Genomic DNA, 20109 nt, shown 5'->3' with positions numbered 1-20109 from the left:
AAGATTAAAACTGCTTGTCTCACCCTTGAGCACGCATGTGTGTGTTTTCTTTCCTGTTGCTTTTGGAATAACTTCGGAGCTCCTCATGGCATAGGAGGCCTTTCATGCTATTTTTTTAAAGATATGATACATTTTAATTTTAAATTTATTATTAGATTTAGAGATGGGGATCTCACTGTGTTGTCCAGGCTGGACCTGAACTCCTGGACTCAAGCAGTCCTCCTGCTCCAGCCTCTTGTGTAGCTGGCACTACAGGCACATGCTATCGCATGCCCAGCTTGCCTCTCCAGTCCTTACTGGTGCTCCATTTCAGCTGTAGTGAAGTATTTGTAGCTTTGTGAATACCCATGCTATTTTTATAGTTTGTGCGGTTTCTCAGCATACTAGTGCTATTTTTATTTATGCAGTTTTCTTGACTTGGAATCCCCTACCCTCCTCATTCACCTGGCCTTTTCCTCATCCACATAGCCTTTTCCTCATCTTTCAAGCTTCAGTAATGTATCTTCATCTCTGGTAAACATTTTTTACTCCCACTTTTCTCCAAGGTTGTGCGCCTGCCTTTGATGCCACTATTGTATGTTGTACACATCTTATTGAAGCTTTTAGCTTCCTGTATTGGAGTTTAATATTTACTTTTTCCCTCACTATCCAGTGCTTCGAAGCTGTTTCAGTAAAGCAATTCTTGGCCGGGCATGGTGGCTCACGACTGTAATGCTAACACTTTGGGAAGTCAAGGTGGGAGGATCACATGAGCCTAGGAGTTCAAGAATAGCTGGGGCAGCATAGCATGGGGCTATGGGGCAGCATATTGTCTTTATTTTAAAAACGAGAGAGAGAGAGATTCTTGGGCTTAAGTCCAGACCTACTGAATCAGAATCAGTGTTAAGACACAGTTTATGTATTTTGTTTTAATATTTATTATTTTTAGAGGTAGGGTCTCACTATGTTGCCCAAGCTGGTCTCGAACTCCTGGCCTTAAAAGATCCTCCTGCCTTTATTTACTTCCTTATGTTCTGGGATTACAGGTGTGAGCCACCGTGTCTGGCCATGTATATATGTATATATATATTTTTAAAAGGATACATTTTCCCTCCTATATTATGGTTATGAGGTTATTTTTTGTTTGTTTCTTTGTTTGTTTATTTTTTTGATGGAGTCTTGCTCTGTCACCCAGGCTAGAGTGCAGTGGTGTGATCTTGGCTCACTGCAGCCTCTGCCTCCTGGGTTCAAGTGATTCTCCTGCCACAGCCTCACAAGTAGCTGGGATTACAAGTGTACGCCACCATGCCTGGCTAATTTTTGTATATTTAGTAGAGACAGGGTTTTTGCCATGTTGGCCAGGCTGGCCGGTGATTAGCCTGCCTCAGCTTCCCAAACTGCTGGTACAGACGTGAACCACTGGATCCACCCTAACATATCTTTGTTTTTTTTTTTTTTTTTTTGAGATGGAGTCTCTCTCTGTCTCCAGGCTGGAGTGTAGTGGTGTGATCGCGGCTCACTGCAGCTTCCAACTTGCTGGTTCAAGTGATTCTCCTGCCTCAGCCTCCCGAATAGCTGAGATTACAGTCATGTGCCACCGCACCCAGCTAATTTTTGTATTTTTTAGTAGAGACGGGGTTTCACCATATTGGCCAGGATAGTCTTGATCTCCTGACCTCATGATCCGCTCACCTCGCCCTCCCAAAGTGCTGGGATTACAGGTGTGAGCCACCGCTCCTGGCCCTAATACATCTTTGTATATACACCCATCTATAGCCTATGTTAGAGTCCTTACACATACATTCCTTTTTCTGTGTTTAAAATTTTTTAGCCTGGGTAATGGGGAGACCTCATCTCTACAAAAAAATAAAAAGTCAGCTAGGCATGGTGGCATACACCTGTAGTCTCAGCTACTCAGGTGGCTGAGGTGGGAGGACTGCTCGAACCTGGCAGGTCAGGGCTGTAGTGAGCCGTGTTCCTGCCACTGCATTCCTGCCTGGGTAACAGAATGAGATTTTGTCTCAAAAAAAGAAAAAAAATTAATATAAAATCTTAAAACATTTTAAGTGGCTGTGTAAAATCTCTAAATAAATATATACTTTGTTTAATAATTATTGCTATATTTAGACTGTTTCCCTGTTTCCTATTACAGTACCAGGTTAAAGATCTTTGTTAACAACCCGTGCCCATATTTTTCATTATTTGCTTAGGTTAAATTCCTAGAAGTGGAATTAACCAGATCAAAGGGCACGAATATTAATCAAACCCATATTACATATTTTCAAATGTCCAGAGAAGTCAAATAAAGCAAGGTAAAGTTGTGTGCGTGTGCGTTTTATTTTATTTTATTTTTTTGAGATGGATTTTTGCTATTGTTGCCCAGGCTTGGAGTACAGTAGCACAATTATGGCTCACCTCAACTTCTGCCTCCTGGGTTCAAGCGATTCTCCCGCCTCAGCCTCCTAAGTAGCTGAGATTACATCGCCACCATGCCTGGCTAATTTTGTATTTTTAGTAGAGATGGGGTTTCTCCATGTTGGTCAGTCTGGTCTGGAACTCCCAACCTCAGGTGATCCGTCCGGCCATGTGCGTATTTTAAAGAATGATAAGAATCATCTTAAAGAACCTGGCTTTAAAAGTACTATTTCTGCTATTTTACTATTTGTGTGACTAAGGACAGTTTCTCACATTACAAGTATTTGTATGTAGTGCCTATCATATTTTTGGTACTGTGCTAGATGCTCAAGGGAGATAAGACAAATCATCATAGCACTAAGGTGTGGCTAATTTTTTTAGTTTTTGTAGAGATGGGGTTTCTCCATGTTGGTTAGGCTGGTCTCAAACTCCTGACCTCAGGTGATCCACCTGCCTCAGCCTCCCAAAGTGCTGGGATTACAGGCGTGAGCCACCGTACCCAGCAAATGGCTACTGTTCCAAGCCAAGTTTTATGATCTTCGATCCACTGCTCAGTTTATTTCAAGATTTGATCTATATTATTTTCTAGCTTTTCTGGTTTATTGCTGAGCAGTTGATGCATGATTTTTCCTTGTAGGATATTGTGGCTTCATAAAGAGTGAAAAATCTCATACCGAATATTGTCTTCTAGTTCCTTCTAACCATAACTCCTTGTAAGTCTTTTGGACAATACACTGATTGGTACCTGTTCTCAGCAGGAAACACTATGTGAAACCAGTGTTTAGGGAAGAAACCACAACCATGGTAATCAGCAGTATCTTCACCTTCTCTCATATGGTTATCTGACTCATCAATTACTCTTATCTTCATCTAAAATAGAACAAGCATACTCTTCTTCATTATAATCATTATACAACTGCCCTTGAGCTGAACCACCCACATCAGTGTATTTTAGGCCCAGTCTTGATGTTAGTTCTTTACCTTGTGTGGTTTTTCCTACCCTTCGTGTACTCTTGAGTATGGCTCCAAAGACCTAAACGTGTCCTCATGTATAGCCAGGAACTTTACAGCATTCTTTAAAACAGAACACCGAGTGACTCCCCATTGGGGAGCTCGAGGCCCCAGAGCACTCCAAATCCCTGCCTCCCCTGCTGTCCAATCCCACTTTTAGCTGTCTGCCCTGACTGGGGAGGAGGATGTTTGCCTGAACATATTTTTTGTAGAGATGAGAGTTGTGCTGTACCGCCCAGGCTGAACTTGAACTCCTGGCCTCAAGTGATCCTTCTGCCTAGGCTTCGAAAGTACTGGCCATGCAGAGGTGTGAGCCACCTCTTCTGGTCTGCTCTTGCCTTTGATGACAATAGGAGGAAGTAGTAAAAGCCATAAAGAGCTGAGTTTGGGCCTAGTGTGGTGGCTTACACCTGTAATTCCAGCACTTTGGGAGGCCAAGGTGGGAGGATCACCTGAGGTCCAGTGTTCGAGACCAGCCTGGCCAACATGGTGAAACCCTGTCTCTACTAAAAATACAAAAATTAGCTGGGTGTGGTGATGTGTGCTCATAATCCCAGCTACTGGGGAGGCTAAGGCAGGAGAATTGCTTGAACCCAGGAAGTGGAGGTTCCGGTGAGCCAAGATCGTACCCCTGTACCCCAGCCCAGGGGACAGAGCAGACTCTGTCTCCATTAAAAAAAAAAAGCTGAGTTTTGAATTCTATTTATCGGTTACATGACATTGGACAAGTAATTTCTATAAACCTTGGTTTCCTCATACATAAAATGGAATAATGTCTGTTTTGCAGCATAGTGCCAGGTGTTTAGTGTTGTTGTGATAGAGGTAAATGATGTAGGCATTTATTCATAACAACATGTAACAGGGTTTGCAGCCATTTATGCCAAAACAGGTTTTTGGTTTTTTTTCCCCTCCCATAATTAGGAAAGAATATTGACTTATCTATATTTTATTTAAGGACTGTAATAACTTCTTGTTTTTCTTTTTTTTTTTTTTTTAATTTGAGATGGCGTTTCACCCTTGTTGCCTAGGCTAGAGTGCAATGGTGCAATCTCAGCTCACCACAACTTCTGCCTCCCGGATTCAAGTGATTCTCCTGCCTCAGCCTCCCAAGTAGCTGGGATTATAGGCATGCTCCACCATGCCTGGCTTATTTTGTATTTTTAGTAGCAACGGGGTTTCTCTATGTAGGTCAAGCTGGTCTGGAACTCCCGACCTCAGGTGATCCACCCGCCTTGGCCTCCCAAAGTGCTAGGATTATAGGCATGAGCCACTTCTTGCTTTTCTTACAAATGGGAATAATAGTATCTGTGTTTTCTGGTTAGTTATGACTTTTATTTGTTTCTTCCTTTGAGACATTTTATCTCCTAGGCTGGAGCACAGTGCATTATTGGCTTACTGCAACCTCCCCGTCCTGGGCTCAAGCCATTCTCGTGCCTCAGCCTCCCAAGTAGCTGGGATTACAGGCATTCGCCACCATGCCTGGCTAATTTTTGTATTTTTCGTAGAGACAGGATTTCCCCATGTTGCCCAGGCTGGTCTTGGGCTCAAGGGATCCACCTGCCTCAGCCTCCTATGTTGTTATGACTATTAAAAGAGATGATAAAGTGTATAAAGTATTTATGGAATCAGGACCAGATACAAAGTAAGTCTTAGTAATAGATATTATTATTAATACAGATAAATCGTGTACAGAAGATGCTATGGGTTGTTTCCCTTTAATGACTAAATTCAAATTAGATTAATTCTTATATTCTCTTTCCTTTTCTCATTGCTCAGGTTTCTTCTCTTTGCCTGCCACTTTCTCACTGGTATCTCCTTTCCATAATGGTCTTGGCATCAACTATTCTGATTATATTGTTCTGATCTCTTTTAGTGAAATAGAGCCATCATGATCTAAGTTTCTGTATGCAAAAAATCCTCAAGGAGAACAAAAGTAGGTCTGGAGATGAATAGCCTCTCTTTATGAGGAAATAATCTAGCAAAGGCAGTTTTAGTATTAAAGTATAGAAATCTACTCTAGTTAGCAAAAATTCAGGGCGTTCAATGAAAGAACAGCAAGGACTCTCTGAACCCCAGAGCAAGAAATATATATATGGGCTTCCTGAACACTACGAGGCTTTCTGTGTTTTTCTAGGGGGACTGTAGTCTCTTGTCTCTGCTTCTTTTAGCACATTTCTTTCTCTTCTTTATGTTGACTGCTACCTTTTGCTTATATAAGTTGGCCACCACACCCAGCTAATTTTTGTATTTTGGTAGAGATGAGGTTTCACCATATTGGCCAGGCTGGTCTTGAACTGCTGACCTCAGGTGATCGTCCACCTCGGCCTCCCAAAGTGCTGTGATTACAGGCGTGAGCCACTGTGCCTGGCCTGTAAATTTGTTTTAATATAGCGGTGTGATTTAATGAATTCCCCAACTCAGTGATACTCTGTTGTATCTGAGTTTGGTTTCTCTAATCAAGCAACAGAGAACTAGTCAAATTGGTTCCAGTAAAGGGATGCTCACTGTAAAGACACACTGAGCAGTTCAGGACAAGGAGGCCAGCAAAGCAAGTCCAAGAACTGAACCACAATACTAGCAAAACTTGTGTCATTTTTAGTGATTTTATTCCAGAATGCATGGTCTAACAGGGTGTTTGCTTTATTCTGCTTTTTGAGATTCAATGTTCAATAATATCTTCTTGAAAAATGGATAAATTGTAATTACTCTAATTGATATTTCTATTTGGACCATTAACTTCTTATAATTCAGAATTCCTTTGTTCCCAAGTCTGTTTGAATTTATTTTGCATGGCTGGGTGTAGTGGCTAATACCTGTAATCCTAGCACTTTGGAAGTGGGGAGGATTGCTTGAGGTCAGGAATTCTAAACCAGCCTGGACAACATAGTGAGACTTTGTCTCTATAAAAAAGTAGAAAAACAATTAGTTGGGTGTGGTGGTATGTGTTTCTATTCCCGGCTACTTAGGAGGCCGAGGTCAGAGTTTGAGGCTGTAGTGATCTATGATTGCACCACTGTACTCCAGCCCAGGTAACAGAACCAAACCCTGTCTCAAAAAAGTAAGATAGGCTGGGCATGGTGGCTAATACCTGTAAGCCTGGCACTTTGGGAGGCTGTGCTGGACAGATCACTTGGATGCAGGGGTTCGCTACCTGCCTGGGTAACATGGTGAAACCCCATCCTCTACAAAAAATATGAAAATTAGCTGGACATGGTGGCACATACCTATAGCCAGGAGGCTGCTCAGGAGGCTGAGGTGAGAGGATCACTTGAGCCTGGGAAGTCAAGGCTGCAGTGAGCCTTGATCGCACCACTGCATTCTAGCCTGGGCAGCACATCAACATCCTGTCTCTTTAAAAAAAACCCTAAAAATCCATATTATTTTCCTTGACTACTGTGTAGGCTGGCAGAAATAAAAGATGGAACTCTAAATAGAGGGCTAGATATTGGTATCGAGCCAAAAAGTAAAGGAATTTTAGAAGATGATCTTACTGATTTCTTTTTTTTTTTTTTTTTTGAGACAGAGTCTTACTCTGTCTCCAGGCTGGAGTGCAGTGGTGTGATCTCAGCTTACCACAACCTCCGTCTCCCGGGTTTAAGCGACTCTCCTGCCTCAGCCTCTCCAGTAGCTGGGACTACAGGCACGTGTCATCACGCCTGGCTAATTTTTGTATTTTTTGTAGAGAAAAGGTTTCACCATTTTGGCCAGGCTGATCTTGGACTCCTGACTTCAGGTGATCCACTCGCCTCAGCCTCCCCAAGTGCTGAGATTGCAGGTGTGTGAGCCACCATGCCCAGCTTTTTTTTTTTTAAATGATAAGGCTGGGTGCGGTGGATCACTTGAGGTCAGGAGTTCGAGACCAACCTGACCAACATGGTGAAACCCCGTCTCTACAAAAATACAAAAAAATTAGCTGGGCATGGTGGTGCACGCCTCTCAGTTACTCGGGATGCTGAGACAGAATCGCTTGAACGCCGGAGGCGGAGGTTTCAGTGAGCCGAGATCGTGCCATTGCACTTCAGGCTGGGTGACAAAGTGGTACTTCATCTCAAAAAAAGAAAAAAAACTGGCCAGGCACGATGGCTCACACCTGTATTCCCAGCACTTTGGGAGGCTGAGGAAGGTGGATCACCTGAGGTCAGGAGTTCAAGACCAGCGTGGCCAACATGGCGAAACCCTGTCTCTATTAAAAAGAAAAATACAACAGTTATCTGGGCATGGTGGCAGGTGCCTGTAATCTCAGCTACTCAGGAGGCTGAGACAGGAGAGTCACTTGAATGCTGGAGGCGGAGGTTGTGGTGAGCTGAGATTGTGCCACTGCACTTCAGCCTGGGCGACAAGAGCGATACTTTGTCTTTTTTTTTAAAAATAAAGATAACTAAAAGTTTATGGGCTTGAGCCAATGAATTTTGCAAGTGGGGTGTTGTGATTAGTGGGGAGGTTTCTCTGAATTGATGATTTGGCTGGGAATTGAGATAAAAAAGTGGACGTACATTGAAATACTACATTTCAGAGGGTAAGTTAGATGCTCAAATGATCTAGGTACTTCTAATATATTGATTATAGAAATGCTGAACTAGAGAGAGCCTCCTGGCACTTTCCTCCCCTAAACAAAGAATGACTACAAATCACCCTCTGAGGGCTGGGAAAGAAGGGCTGAATGTGTGGAGATGTTTTAATAACTGACAGAAAATAATGTGTGAGGTGGATAAGATTAAGTGCCTTGTAAGCATTGGACATTTTTTGTTAATCATTACAAACTTGTAAAGTCACTGATAGGGCCGGGCACGGTGGCTCACGCCTGTAATCCCAGCCCTTTGGGAGGCCAAGGTGGGTGAATCATGAGGTCAAGAGATTGAGACCATCCTGGTCAACATGGTGAAACCCTGTCTCTACTAAAAATACAAAAAATTAGCTGAACATGGTGGCGCGTGCCTGTAATCCCAGCTACTCAGGAGGCTGAGGCAGGAGAATTGCCTGAACCCAGGAGGCGGAGGTTGTGGTGAGCTGAGATCGCGCCATTGCACTCCAGCTTGGGTAACAAGAGTGAAACTCCATCTCAAAAAAAAAAAAATAAATAAATAAATAATTAAAAATTAAAAAAATAAAGTCACTGATACTAGCTTAGTTTAACAGATGAGAAAATTGAAGTATGTGACCATTCTCATTAGTGAAAGTATGTGGAGTATGATAAGTAGGGCTCCCCAAAGGGTAATGGATAGGACAGGCACTTTATTTTTGAGACAGGGTCTCACTTGGTGGCCCAGGCTGGAGTGTAGAGGTGCGATCTTGGCTCATTGCAGCCTCCATCTCCAGGACTTGAGCAGTCCTCCTGCTTTGGCCTCCCAAGTAGCTGGGACTACAGGCACAAGCCAAAAGATTTGTAAAGTGATGCTTTTAATTTTTCATTGTCCAAAATGTGGTCATATAGTTCCAGGTTTATCTGTTTGGTTAAAAATCTTTTTTTTTTTTTTTTTTTTTTGAGATGGAGTTTTGCTCTTGTTGCCCAGGCTGGAGTACAGTGGCGTGATCTCAGCTCACCGCAACCTCTGCCTCCCGGGTTCAAGCTATTCTGCCTAGCCTCCCGAGTAGCTGGGATTACAGGCATGTACCACCATGCCTGGCTAATTTTGTATTTTTAGTAGAGAGAGGGTTTCTCTATGTTTGTCAGGCTGGTCTCTGGTCTTTAACTCCTGAACTCAGGTGATGCTGCCTGCTTCGGCTTCCCAGAGTGCTGGGATTACAGGCGTGAGCCACCATGTCTGGCCTTTTTTTTTTTTTTTTTAAATAAAGAACGAGACAGGATCCTATTCCTGCCCAGGCTGGAGTGCAGTGGTGTGATCATGGCTCACTGCAGCTTCAAATTGCTAGGCTCAAGTGATCCTCCTACCTCAGCCTCCAGAGTAGTTGGAGGCCACCATACTTGGCTAATATTTTTATTTCTGAGATGGGTAGCTGTGTTGCCCAGGCCAGAGCAGATTGTCTGTTCACAGGCACAGTTATAGTATACTGTGGCCTTGAACTCTTGGGCTCAAGCAGTCCTCCTACCTGAGCTTCCTGAGTAGCTGGAACTGCATGTGCATGCCGCTGCATCCAGCTATCTGTTTTGATTTTATAATGTCCTATGTGGTAAAATACCAGCTCAGTGTGGTAAATTATGGTTCTGGTTAGGACAGAATCCATGTTTGAAAAAGAATGCAGGTGTTGAGAATCACAAAAGAAAGTTCTGGGATCTGGAAATGGGAAGAAACTGAGAAGTGCAGATTGTGTGTATGGATAATAGCCTTGGGTGGGATGAAGAACAGAATATAGAGTTAGGTCAGGCACTAAAGTCGTCAGCTCACTTTACCTCTTTAGTAAAGGAAGTGGGAGATTCCTTTATTAGGAGGGGGCAGCAGCTGAGAAAGCCAGGGTTGGGATGAGGAAGCTACACATTTTCGGCAAGTGGCCCAAAGAGAAAAGTAGGAAATAGTTTTGTGAAACCAGAGGATATAGATAAGGTCAATCAGTTGAAAGGGGGTGTTGGCAGGGGGCAGGGGAATATTTTGCAAAAGCAAAGAAAGAATTAGTAAATAGTACTAGAAATTAGGGCCTGGTGCAGTGGCTTACTCCTATAATCCCAGCACTTTGGGAGGCTGAGGTGGGTGGGTCACATGAGGTCAGGAGTTTGAGACCAGTGTAACCAACATGGTAAAACCCCATCTCTACTAAAAATACAAAAAAATTAGCAGGGCGTGGTGGCATGTGCCTGTAGTCCCAGCTGCTGGGGAGGCTGAGGCAGGAGAATCACTTGAACCCTGGAGGCGGAGGTTGCAGTGAGCCGAGATCACGCCACTTCACTCCAGCCTGGGTGACAGAGCAAGAGTCTCAAAAAAAAACAAAACATTAACTTGCCACTCAAATAGATTTCTAGAGAAAAGGGAAGTGTAGAAGGAACTTGAAGGCTTATTCTACCTTGATGGGAGCATTTACTCTGATTATAATTGACAGCTAGCTTTTCTCCTTTATCATGGAAAAGACTTCTCACTTACCTAAAACATTTCTTATAAATATTTCTTACAGTGCCTTCATTCTTTGATTTCTCTTGATTCTTGAGCATCTTTTTCTGAGTATTAGTTTTGTTTCCCGGGAAGAATTTTGGGAAAGTGTGGAGAGTCTGCCTGGTGCCAGTGACTCCCAGTATAAATAAATAAGTTCCCAAATAGTTAAAAACTTTTGTGCGAGAATGTCTTGGTTTATCCCATGTAGTCAATGTTGGTAAATGGTTTAAAATGGAGTTTCTGGACTAGCAAAACTCTTAGAAATTGAGCCTCCCTTCTCAACAATTGACTGTAGGAGGTAGGGCAGGAGAGTGGTATACAGGGATGGGGAAAGAGTGTGGTTCTTGCGTAAATGAGGCAGAGGGAGATGCCCTGAAAGAGGGAGGTGAGGAGGGCAAATAGAGAGGAAAAGAGTGGAATAGAGAGGAAAAGAGCAGGAGAGAGAGGGCCAGGGGAGGCGGGGAAAAAGTACACATGCCCAAGAGTGTAAATAAATGGTGAAAGAGAATAGTGGCAAGTGGATAGTGTAGAAAGGAATGGAAAATGCTGCGAGGGCAGGATGAGCAAGATTTGAAGGTAGGGGAAGAGATAGTGAAAAGCAAGGGTAAAACCAAGAGAGCACATTCATCAAAGCCCGCAGCAGAAACTGAAGGCAGTTTTATCTAATAAAATAATAGAATACTGGAGGTGGAAACTTCCTTTGGCTGTCAGCAGGCAGCTTGGTGGTACAGAAAAGGCCTTGAACTTTAAATTGGAAGACTTGGATTAAGATCCTGGCAGTGCCATTTAAGTGTTCTGAGCCTTAGTTTCCTGCTGCGCTCTTCCCTACTTAACAGTGGTTGGAGAAGGCATTTCTTGGAGGTCAGTTTCTTAATCTCTAAAATGTGAATAATCACTGTGAGATTGTTGTGATGGCTACATAAATATGCACAGCGCATACTTTCTGCCTTTTCTTACTCCTCCTACTTAGTTTCCTTGGGACGTATAAATAGAATTTTCAATATTTCTGGTTGAAACTGTATTTGTAGATTTTTGGATTTCCAAAAAATGCCTAGCTCTACTTAAATGTATAATTAGATTCCACAGAAACAGCTAGATACAGAGCTTTGCACATTTGATTTACAAGCTTTGTCAATGTTAATGCTGGCCTAAAGGTTTGTCATTACATATAACATTTGTAGAGTTTCCAGCTAACATCCTGTCCTCATCCTTCCTCCCCTCCTTTATTTTTACTACATACAGTTTAGGAGTCTATTTATTGTGTTTATCTAAATAATATAAACACCATGTAAGATGATCATAGCTCCTATTTCAGGGCCTTTTTGAAACTTACACCACAATATTATAAGCCTTGTCTGTCTCTTTGTGCTCATATAACTGAATTTTACTCTTACTTTGACTTTTATACATTTCCATTTTTAGCGAGCATTCCCAATCTTTTATATTTTAATGATACAGTGTCTCATTTGTAGCGTAGTATTGGCTGTGGGTAATGCAACTCTATTTTTGTGTAGTGTTAGTTCTGACAATTAAGATTCTTAGGCGATATATAGGCAGCTAGGTAGCATGTTAATGAAATTCTCTTTTCTTTTTCGGAGACCATCTCACTCTGTCTCCCAGGCTGGAGTGTAGTGGCGTGATTTCGGCTCACTGAAGCCTCAACTGCTCGGGTGCAGGCTATCTTCCCACTGCAGCCTCCGGAGTAGCTGGGACCACAGGCGTGCGTCACCATGCCCAACTATTTTATTTTGTTTTTGTCTGTAGAGGTGGGGTACTTTACTACATGGCCCAGGCTGGTCTTGAACTCCAGGGCTTTAGTTATCTTACCTCAAGTCAAACGCTTTTTTTTTTTTTTTTTTTGAGACGGAGTCTCGCACTGTCACTCAGGCTGTAGTGCAATGGCGTGATCTCGGCTCACCGTAGTCTCTGCCTCCTGGGTTCAAACAATTCTCCTGCCTCAGCTTCCCTAGTAGCTGGGACTACAGGCATGCGCCACCATACCCAGCTAATTTTTTTGTATTTTTAGTAGAGACGGGATTTCACCATGTTGGTTAGGAGGGTCTTGATCTCCTGACTTTCTGATCTGCCCGCCTCTGGCCTTCCAAAGTGCTGGGATTACAGGCGTGAACCACCGCGCCCGGCAGTAAAATTCTTAAACTGATTATCTTAACTGTATTCTGGCTCATGTTCTCCATACTCTTGTCTCATTGCTTGGCCCTAGCTTGATCCTCATTACATTTATCCAGTGGTAGAAATTGTAAACCGGCATTGGGAGGTAGTGGAGATCAGAGGAAGGAGTTTGAGAGACTCCTGCTTCAGGCAGTAAACATTGTTTTCCATGTAGGTAGAAAAGTGAAGCCTATGTCTTTTTTTTTTTTTTTTTTTTTTAAAAAAAGAGAGAATCTCACTCTGTTGCCCAGTCTGGAGTGCAGTGGCATGATCTCGGCTCACTGCAACCTCCACCTCCCAGGTTCAAGCTATTCTCCCACCTCAACCTTCTGAGTAGCTGGGATTGCAGGCACCTGCCACCACGCCTGGCTAATTTTTGTATTTTTAGTAGATACAGGGTTTTACCATGTTGGCCAGGCTAGTCTCAACTTCTGACCCCAAGTGATCCACCGCCTCAGCCTCCCGAAGTGATGGGATTACAGGCTTGAGCCACTAAGCCTTTTTTTTTTTTTTGAGAAAGGGTCTCGCCCTGTTACCTAGATTAGAGTTCTGTGGTGCGATCATGGCTCACTGTAGCCTCTAGCTCCTGGGCTTACGTGATCCTCCTATTTCAGCCTCCTGAGTATCTGGGATTACAGGTGCGTGCCACCACAGCCCAACTAATTTTTTTTTTCTTTTGAGATGGAGTCTTGCTCTGTCGCCAGGCTGCAGCACGGTGGTGCAGTCTCGGCTCACTGCGACCTCTGCCTCCCAGGTTCAAGCTATTCTTCCGCCTCAGCCTCCTGAGTAGGTGGGACTACAGGCGCGTGCCAAACACCCGGCTAATTTTTGTATTTTTAGGAGAGACGGGGTTTCACCATGTTGGCCAGGATGGTCTCGATCTCTTGACCTCATGATCCACCCGCCTCGGCCTCCCAAAGTGCTGGGATTACAGGCGTGAGCCACTGTGCCCGGCCATCCCAACTAATCTTTATATTTTTTGTAGAGAGGGGAATTTTGCCATTTTCCCTAGACTGGGAGCCTATGTGTTTTAAACAAAGGAATGTACTCTTGAATCCCTTGCACAGGGATGGGTAGTGGCTCTAGCCTCAGGCAGCAGAGATTGCTTGCTGGTCATAATAGAGAAGACCAGTAAAGTAGTTGAATTATGACTGTTTAGAATAATCTATTTCACACATCATCCTTGATGTTATTACCTTGTAAGAATGACTTTGGAGATAGATAAGTAAATTGAAGCCTAAAGAGATTGTTATGCTGTAAGTAGGGTTACATTTAACAATGTGGTAAAGTTTGGGAGGATTCTTGTGACATATGCTGTTTTCTCCCCCTCGTTATGAGATTTGGGGAGCCCCCAGGGATCTCCAGATATGGACAAATATTGGGATACGTCATTATAAGGTTTTCACCCCCCTTTCCTGAGGTTTACCAAAGAAATGGTAAATTGGATCAAATACACTCCCTAATTTAACTATTCACAGTTGGGAGGAGCTGTGATCTTTTGACTCATGAGGTCACATAGTCATCTTGAAAACATCATTGCTCTTCAGCATGTTGGTCTTATTAAATTAAAATGTATGAAAAATAGCTAACATAATTCTCGTGTGATCCAATTTGCTTTTTCATTTTTTTTGGATTATGTGTTTTTCATGTTTTGAAAATAAAAGGGAATAGGAGGGGAGAAAGTAGGGGTCATTGCTGAACCCTGATGGTTAAAAGTAAGTGAATGTTTAATCTCTCAGTCACTTGATCATTGCTGTTGTCTTGCCAATATCTGAAAGTAAACATAGAAGAAATTTTCAGTTGTGTGTAACGTGTATGTAAAATTCAAGATGCTGACTTAAGGGTTTCCCTTCTCTATTCTAAACAATAGGTGCGTTCCATGGATGAACTGAATCATGATTTTCAAGCACTTGCTCTGGAGGGAAGAGCGATGGGAGAGGTAAGTGAACCCTTGTGTCAGAAAAGTGGGTCTGTATTTAAGGGAAGGTTGGAATTGTCTTTCATTAAATGTGTCCAAATCTAGTCTCCAGAAATATGTGCTTGCTTTTCCTTGTTGCCATTCTCATGATAGTAATGGGATGTGGAGAATTTTGCCGAAACTATGTCATAAGAAGAATGTTAACCTTAACCTAATGTCTTAAAAGCAAAACAAAAGTAGCTAAAATGTGAGCACAAATTATTGGATATTAACATCAGCTATAAATTGAGGCATTAAAAGTTTAAAAAGTATTTTAATTTTATATGTGTTAAATGTCCTTACCTTTGCCTCATTTTCCAGTGGCTAGCTTTTTTCCCCCCTGCTAATGGCAAAGGAAGTCTTAGATTGGCTGCTAATCAGAAAATGTCAGTAACTTATTTTTAGAGTAGTGCCTTTTTTGAGGAAGTTGTTTAGAGTTCCACTGTGAGAGGGAAGTTGTTAGGTTTTTGGTGGAGGAATTACAGAAGGTAGAGACTTGAGCCAGTCATCCCTTATAGGAAATTCAGAAATTAGAATTTTGCTTTGATTGTAATGTTTAAAATTTGCAGAAACAAAATTTACTTTTGTCCATTACATCAGTAGGGAGGGTTGCCATAAGTCTAAGAAGGAAGGGGAGTATAGACATCTAATGAGTAGCCAACTGCTGGTTATTCTGGTTGTGAAAATAAGCGTGTATTGATGACAGAGGTAGAATATACAGTTTGAATGAACTGCTTAAAATGCCACAGGCTCACAAATGACATTTGTTGTGGTCTTGTTCTGGAAAGTAACGTTAGGTTTTCTCTTTTCATTTTTTTGTATATCTTAGTATTTGACAGCTCCTATATCAATTTTAATGTTTTATAAGAGGGAGAATTACTTTATTCTAGGGTCCTCATTTATACCATTCATTAGATACATTTGTTCTTTGATTTAGCAAATGTTTGATCCTCAGGCACTGTGCTAGGTTCTGAAGTCAAAATTAGGATAATTACACTTCTGAGTTTTAAGCACATTTTCCTTGATTGCCTTTGTGGTTTGGCAGTGAATAGTTAAAAATTGTTGATATTTTGATTGATTGATTGATTCATTGAGATGGAATTTCATTCTTGTTGCACAGGCTGGAGTGCAGTGGCATGATTTTGGCTCACTGCAACCTCCGCCTCCCAGGTTCAAGTGATTCTCCTGCCTCAGCCTCCCGAGTAGCTGGGATTACAGGTGTGCACCACTGCGCCCGGCTAATTTTGTATATTTAGTAGAGACAAGGTTTCTCCATGTTGGTCAGACTGGTCTCAAACTCCAGACTTCAGGTGATCCATTCACCTCGGCCTCCCAAAGTGCTGGGATTACAGACATAAGCCACCGTGTCCGACCAGTTGTTGGTGTTTTAACTGAGATTCTTGCTTTCTTTGTTACAAGATTTTGTTTCCAACTTTCTGAATCTTATGACCACAGAGTCCAGTGTGCTGTCATCTTGAGTTCGTGCATTTTTGGTCTGTTTTTCCCCTAGAGCTTTAGGAGGTGATAGGGAGATGTCCTTGTGTTTCCTGGATCTGCCTAATGTCACTGTCACAATGCAAATCAATAAACCCTGTATGGTTTAGAAAGTCTAAAAGACTTTGTTGCTTAATTTTGGAGCAAATTTGAACAGAAAGTTAATATACATGTTGGATATTAAGTATAGAAAGAGAAACTATGTTTATTGTCTTTCTTACTCCTATAATTCTAACCTGGTGTACTCCAATTCCAGGTTGTTTTTCTTTCTTTTTTGAATGTTTTATAAAAATAGAGGCAGAATCTCGCTATGTTGTCCAAGCTGGTCTTGGGCTCAAGTGATCCTTCTGCCTCGGCCTCCCAAAGTGCTGAGATTACAGGCGTGAGCCACTGTGCCCAGCCTGTTTTTCTTTTTAAAAAATCGGGCCGGGTGCGGTGGCTCACGCCTGTAATCCCAGCACTTTGGGAGGCTGAGGCGGGTGAATCACGAGGTCAAGAGATGGAGACCATCCTGGCCAACATGGTGAAACCCCGTCTCTCCTAAAAATACAAAAATTAGCTGGGTGTTTGGCACGCACCTGTAGTCCCAGCTACTCGGGAGGCTGAGGCGGAAGAATCGCTTGAACCCAGGAGGTGGAGGTTGCAGTGAGCCGAGACTGTGCCACTGTGCTCCAGCCTGGCGACAGAGCAAGACTCCCGTATCAAAAAAAAAAAAATTAATGATACAAAATAAGAATAATGCTTTATTACTGTTTTGTGAGCAACAGTTTATAATTGCTGAATGCTTAGTTTTAATTGAATAGCAAACAATTTCAGTAGAAGGTAAATTTTATTTAAATGACAAGTTGACAGTGCTAAATTCTTTTTCATCATTTTTTCTTCCAGAAATGACTTTTTTTTGAGTATATGTATATAATTCCTCGGGCATAGATATAGGCATATGTTAATAACAAAACAGCATATTCCAATAGTAATGCTGTGTCATTCTTCCTTTCTCCACTATTCACAAGTAACAGTAACAACTCCCATTTATCAACTGTAGGTAGATGCTAAGGGGTTTTTATGCATTATCGAATTAATAAATCTATGAGGACAGTTCTATTATCCAGATAAGGAAAAAGGCCAAGAGAGACAAAATAATTTGCCCAGGGTAACACATCTATTAAGTGATAGAATTCTTAGCTGGCTTCCTTGCACTGCAAAGCAGCAAAGCATGTGCTGTTAATTAGAGTAAATGAAGCCAATGTTTGTAAATTAATTGAGAGGTAAAACATTGACTAAGTGTGGAGTGAGGTTTCTGTATTCAAGTTCTTTCTTTCTTTAGCTGAGCAAACAATGAATATACATGTAAACAGAAAGTAAATTTTTTTCTGTGTCTGTTTGGAGTTCAGAGAAGGAAGGATCATTATCGATAGGACAAGTTAGACTTTAATGGAGGAGGAGGTATAGTCCTTAGGAATCATCTTCTATGTCTTCTAGTTTAGTTAGGCTTTGGATAGGTACAGATTAAGAGGATGATTTTTTGCAGCAATGAGAGAACAGCACAAAAGAAAAAATGAAAATAAGCTTTTTTTTTTTTTTTTTTTTTTTTTTTTGACAGACCGAGTCTTGCTCTGTCCCCCAGACTGGAGTGCAATGGCACAATCTTGGCTCACTGCAATCTCCGCCTCCTGGGTTTGAGCAGTTCTTCTGCCTCAGACTCCTGAGCTGGGACTACAGGTGCAAGCTGCCACACCTGGCTGGTTTTTTTTTTGTATTTTAGTAGAGAGGGGGTTTCACTCATGTTTCCCAGGCTAGTCTTGAACTCCTGAGCTCAGGCAATCCACCCACCTCGGCCTCCTAAAGCACTAGGATTACAGGCGTGCGCCACCATGCCTGACCAAAAATAGACTTCTATAATAATAAAGCACAACTTCTAATTAATTTTATTAAATGTTCTTCCTTTTTAGCAATAAAGCATCTGAGAGGCAGTGTGTATAAATACAGTATTTACTGGCCAGGCGCAGTGGCTCATGCCTGTAATCTCAGCACTTTGGAAAGCCAAGGTGGATGGATCACCTGAGATCAGGAGTTTGAGACCAGCCTGGCCAATGTAATGAAACCCCATCTCTACTAAAAATACAAAAATTAGCTGGGCATGATGGTGTGTGCCTGTAGTCCCAACTACTTGGGAGGCTGAGGCAGGAGAATCACTTGAACCCAGGAGGCGGAGGTTGCATTGAGCCGAGATTGTGCCATTGCACTCTGGCCTGGGCAACAGAGTGAGAGAGACTCTGTCTCAAAAAAAAAAAAAAAAAAAAAGCAAAAGGCAAACCAGTATTTACCCATATAAACACTGAAAGTAAATTGCATGACTTTTAAGCCAGGCACAGTATCTTTTTGTTGCAGTTATTTGTTTTTTTGTGTATATGGGCACCTAGGCACATGTGCATCTGTGTGAGTCATTAGGATAAACACTACTTATGTGCAAGAATGTATAAGTCTTTATGATTTATATAGAATTTGTTCCATTCAGAGTAATTGATTTCTAGTAAAGTTAGTGCTGCTTGGCTTTTGTTAAATTTTTTTCTTTAAAGCCACTGTTGGCCTCTTGGTGTCACTTTGAAAGGTTTAGAGTATTTCTTAGAAGAAATTTTGCTAAGAAGTGACTACTTAAAATATAACTCTTCAAGCTGTTCTTAGCTGAAGGACTCATAGTACAAGTGCTTTATGTGCCTCCTGTTCTACAAAGCTAATATAAAAAGATCAGGGCCACAAATTATTTAAAAATGTTTTGTCTAGTTTCCTTGTTATCCCTTTTCATTTGGCTTAAAGCCCTGAAAAGTTTAAAGACACATACTTTAGTAACTTTTATTTACATATGAAGAGATCAGTCTGTTAATCGAGGATTCTAGAAAAGGATGTTTGTAATACAGAAGAAAGCTCACTGACCTTGGGCTTCTGGGCTCAATTTTTGCATTGATTTGGTTTATGAACCTGCATGACCTGTTTGCTACACCTGTAGGATGGCAGCATTGTTGCTGTTCATGACCTAGAAAAGGATAGATTTTTCAAAAGGAGAGAAGTCGTAATTGGAAAGTACTTTGAGAGTTTGATAGAAAGATACTTTGTTCGCATGATTGGCTTTTTAACTTGTAAAACTCAGGGACCTTTTTCTTAAGATTCTTTAATGTGTTATGTGTAGTAAACTTGACAACTTCCAGGGAAGTTAAAATAGTAGTGAATACTAACTTATTTCTGCAATAAATGGAATGTATTTAGATATGTGACTCTTCATCTTTGTCTTAGTAAACTGAAGCATAGAAAAATGTACCCTTGATTATAGACAAGTTTATAAATCTGACAAAGGAAATCTAGAAAGTGCTTCTGAATATAGAGTGATAATGAATCCTACCTTGTTCACAGGAATTAGGATAACTCGGCATATTTAAATTGTAGCTTTACATTCTCATTAGATGTTATATAGTACTTGATCCGTAGGTGTGGGATAGCAGAATGGCTTGTAGTGGGAGGAATTTGATAGTGAGCTGTTAATCCAAAGAAAAGCAAAATTTGGTGGGATGGAGGTAGCATTAGGCCAGAACCCTGACATCACAACTTCTTAGAGCCTAGGTTCAAATATTCATCTTCTTTGAACTTACTTTTTTCTACCCGTAAGACAAAGGTGTTGGACTAGATAGTTTCCCAGGACCTTTTCAGGTGTAAGATTCTGGGAACTTGCCCTTGTTTCTCTCTTTAAAAAGATAGAAAAGAGGAATTGTTCTGGCTTTTTAAGGATATGCTGGAGAATGTCTAAAAGGTACCCTTTTAGACTGACTTTCCCACTGTGATTTAGAGATTTTGTAACTTTTCATTGAGTTCTTTAAAGTGACTTATTCACTGTCTGCAGCTGCCTAAGACATTGAAGTGTCCGTCAGAGTTTGTGGGATGGTAATACTGGAGTCAGGACAAGTATTATCCTAATATGGAGACTGAATCTATTAAATTTTTTTACTTATCTTTCCATTATGGCTAACAGTGTCTCAGAGAATTGGAGGCTTTTTA

General features: G+C 41.6%; 1 protein-coding gene across 17 annotated transcripts in view; it reads left to right on the top strand.

The window, feature by feature from the left end:
• Positions 1-20109, top strand: part of PUM1 (pumilio RNA binding family member 1) — a 138849-nt gene that overhangs the window by 25818 nt on the left and 92922 nt on the right. For all 17 annotated transcript variants that reach the window (XM_012439865.2, XM_012439858.2, XM_064363596.1 and 14 more), the window contains exon 3: positions 14485-14553. In XM_012439865.2, the coding sequence (XP_012295288.2) occupies positions 14485-14553 (69 nt within the window). The remainder of the gene's footprint in view (positions 1-14484; positions 14554-20109) is intronic.

Source organism: Aotus nancymaae, unplaced genomic scaffold (genome assembly GCF_030222135.1).
Source record: "Aotus nancymaae isolate 86718 unplaced genomic scaffold, 86718_ANA_hifiasm-v0.15.2.pri h1tg000053l, whole genome shotgun sequence".
Classification (NCBI taxonomy): domain Eukaryota; kingdom Metazoa; phylum Chordata; class Mammalia; order Primates; family Aotidae; genus Aotus; species Aotus nancymaae.
The sequence above is the reverse complement of the archived record's forward strand: the minus strand, read 5'-3'. Positions and strand labels throughout refer to the sequence as shown.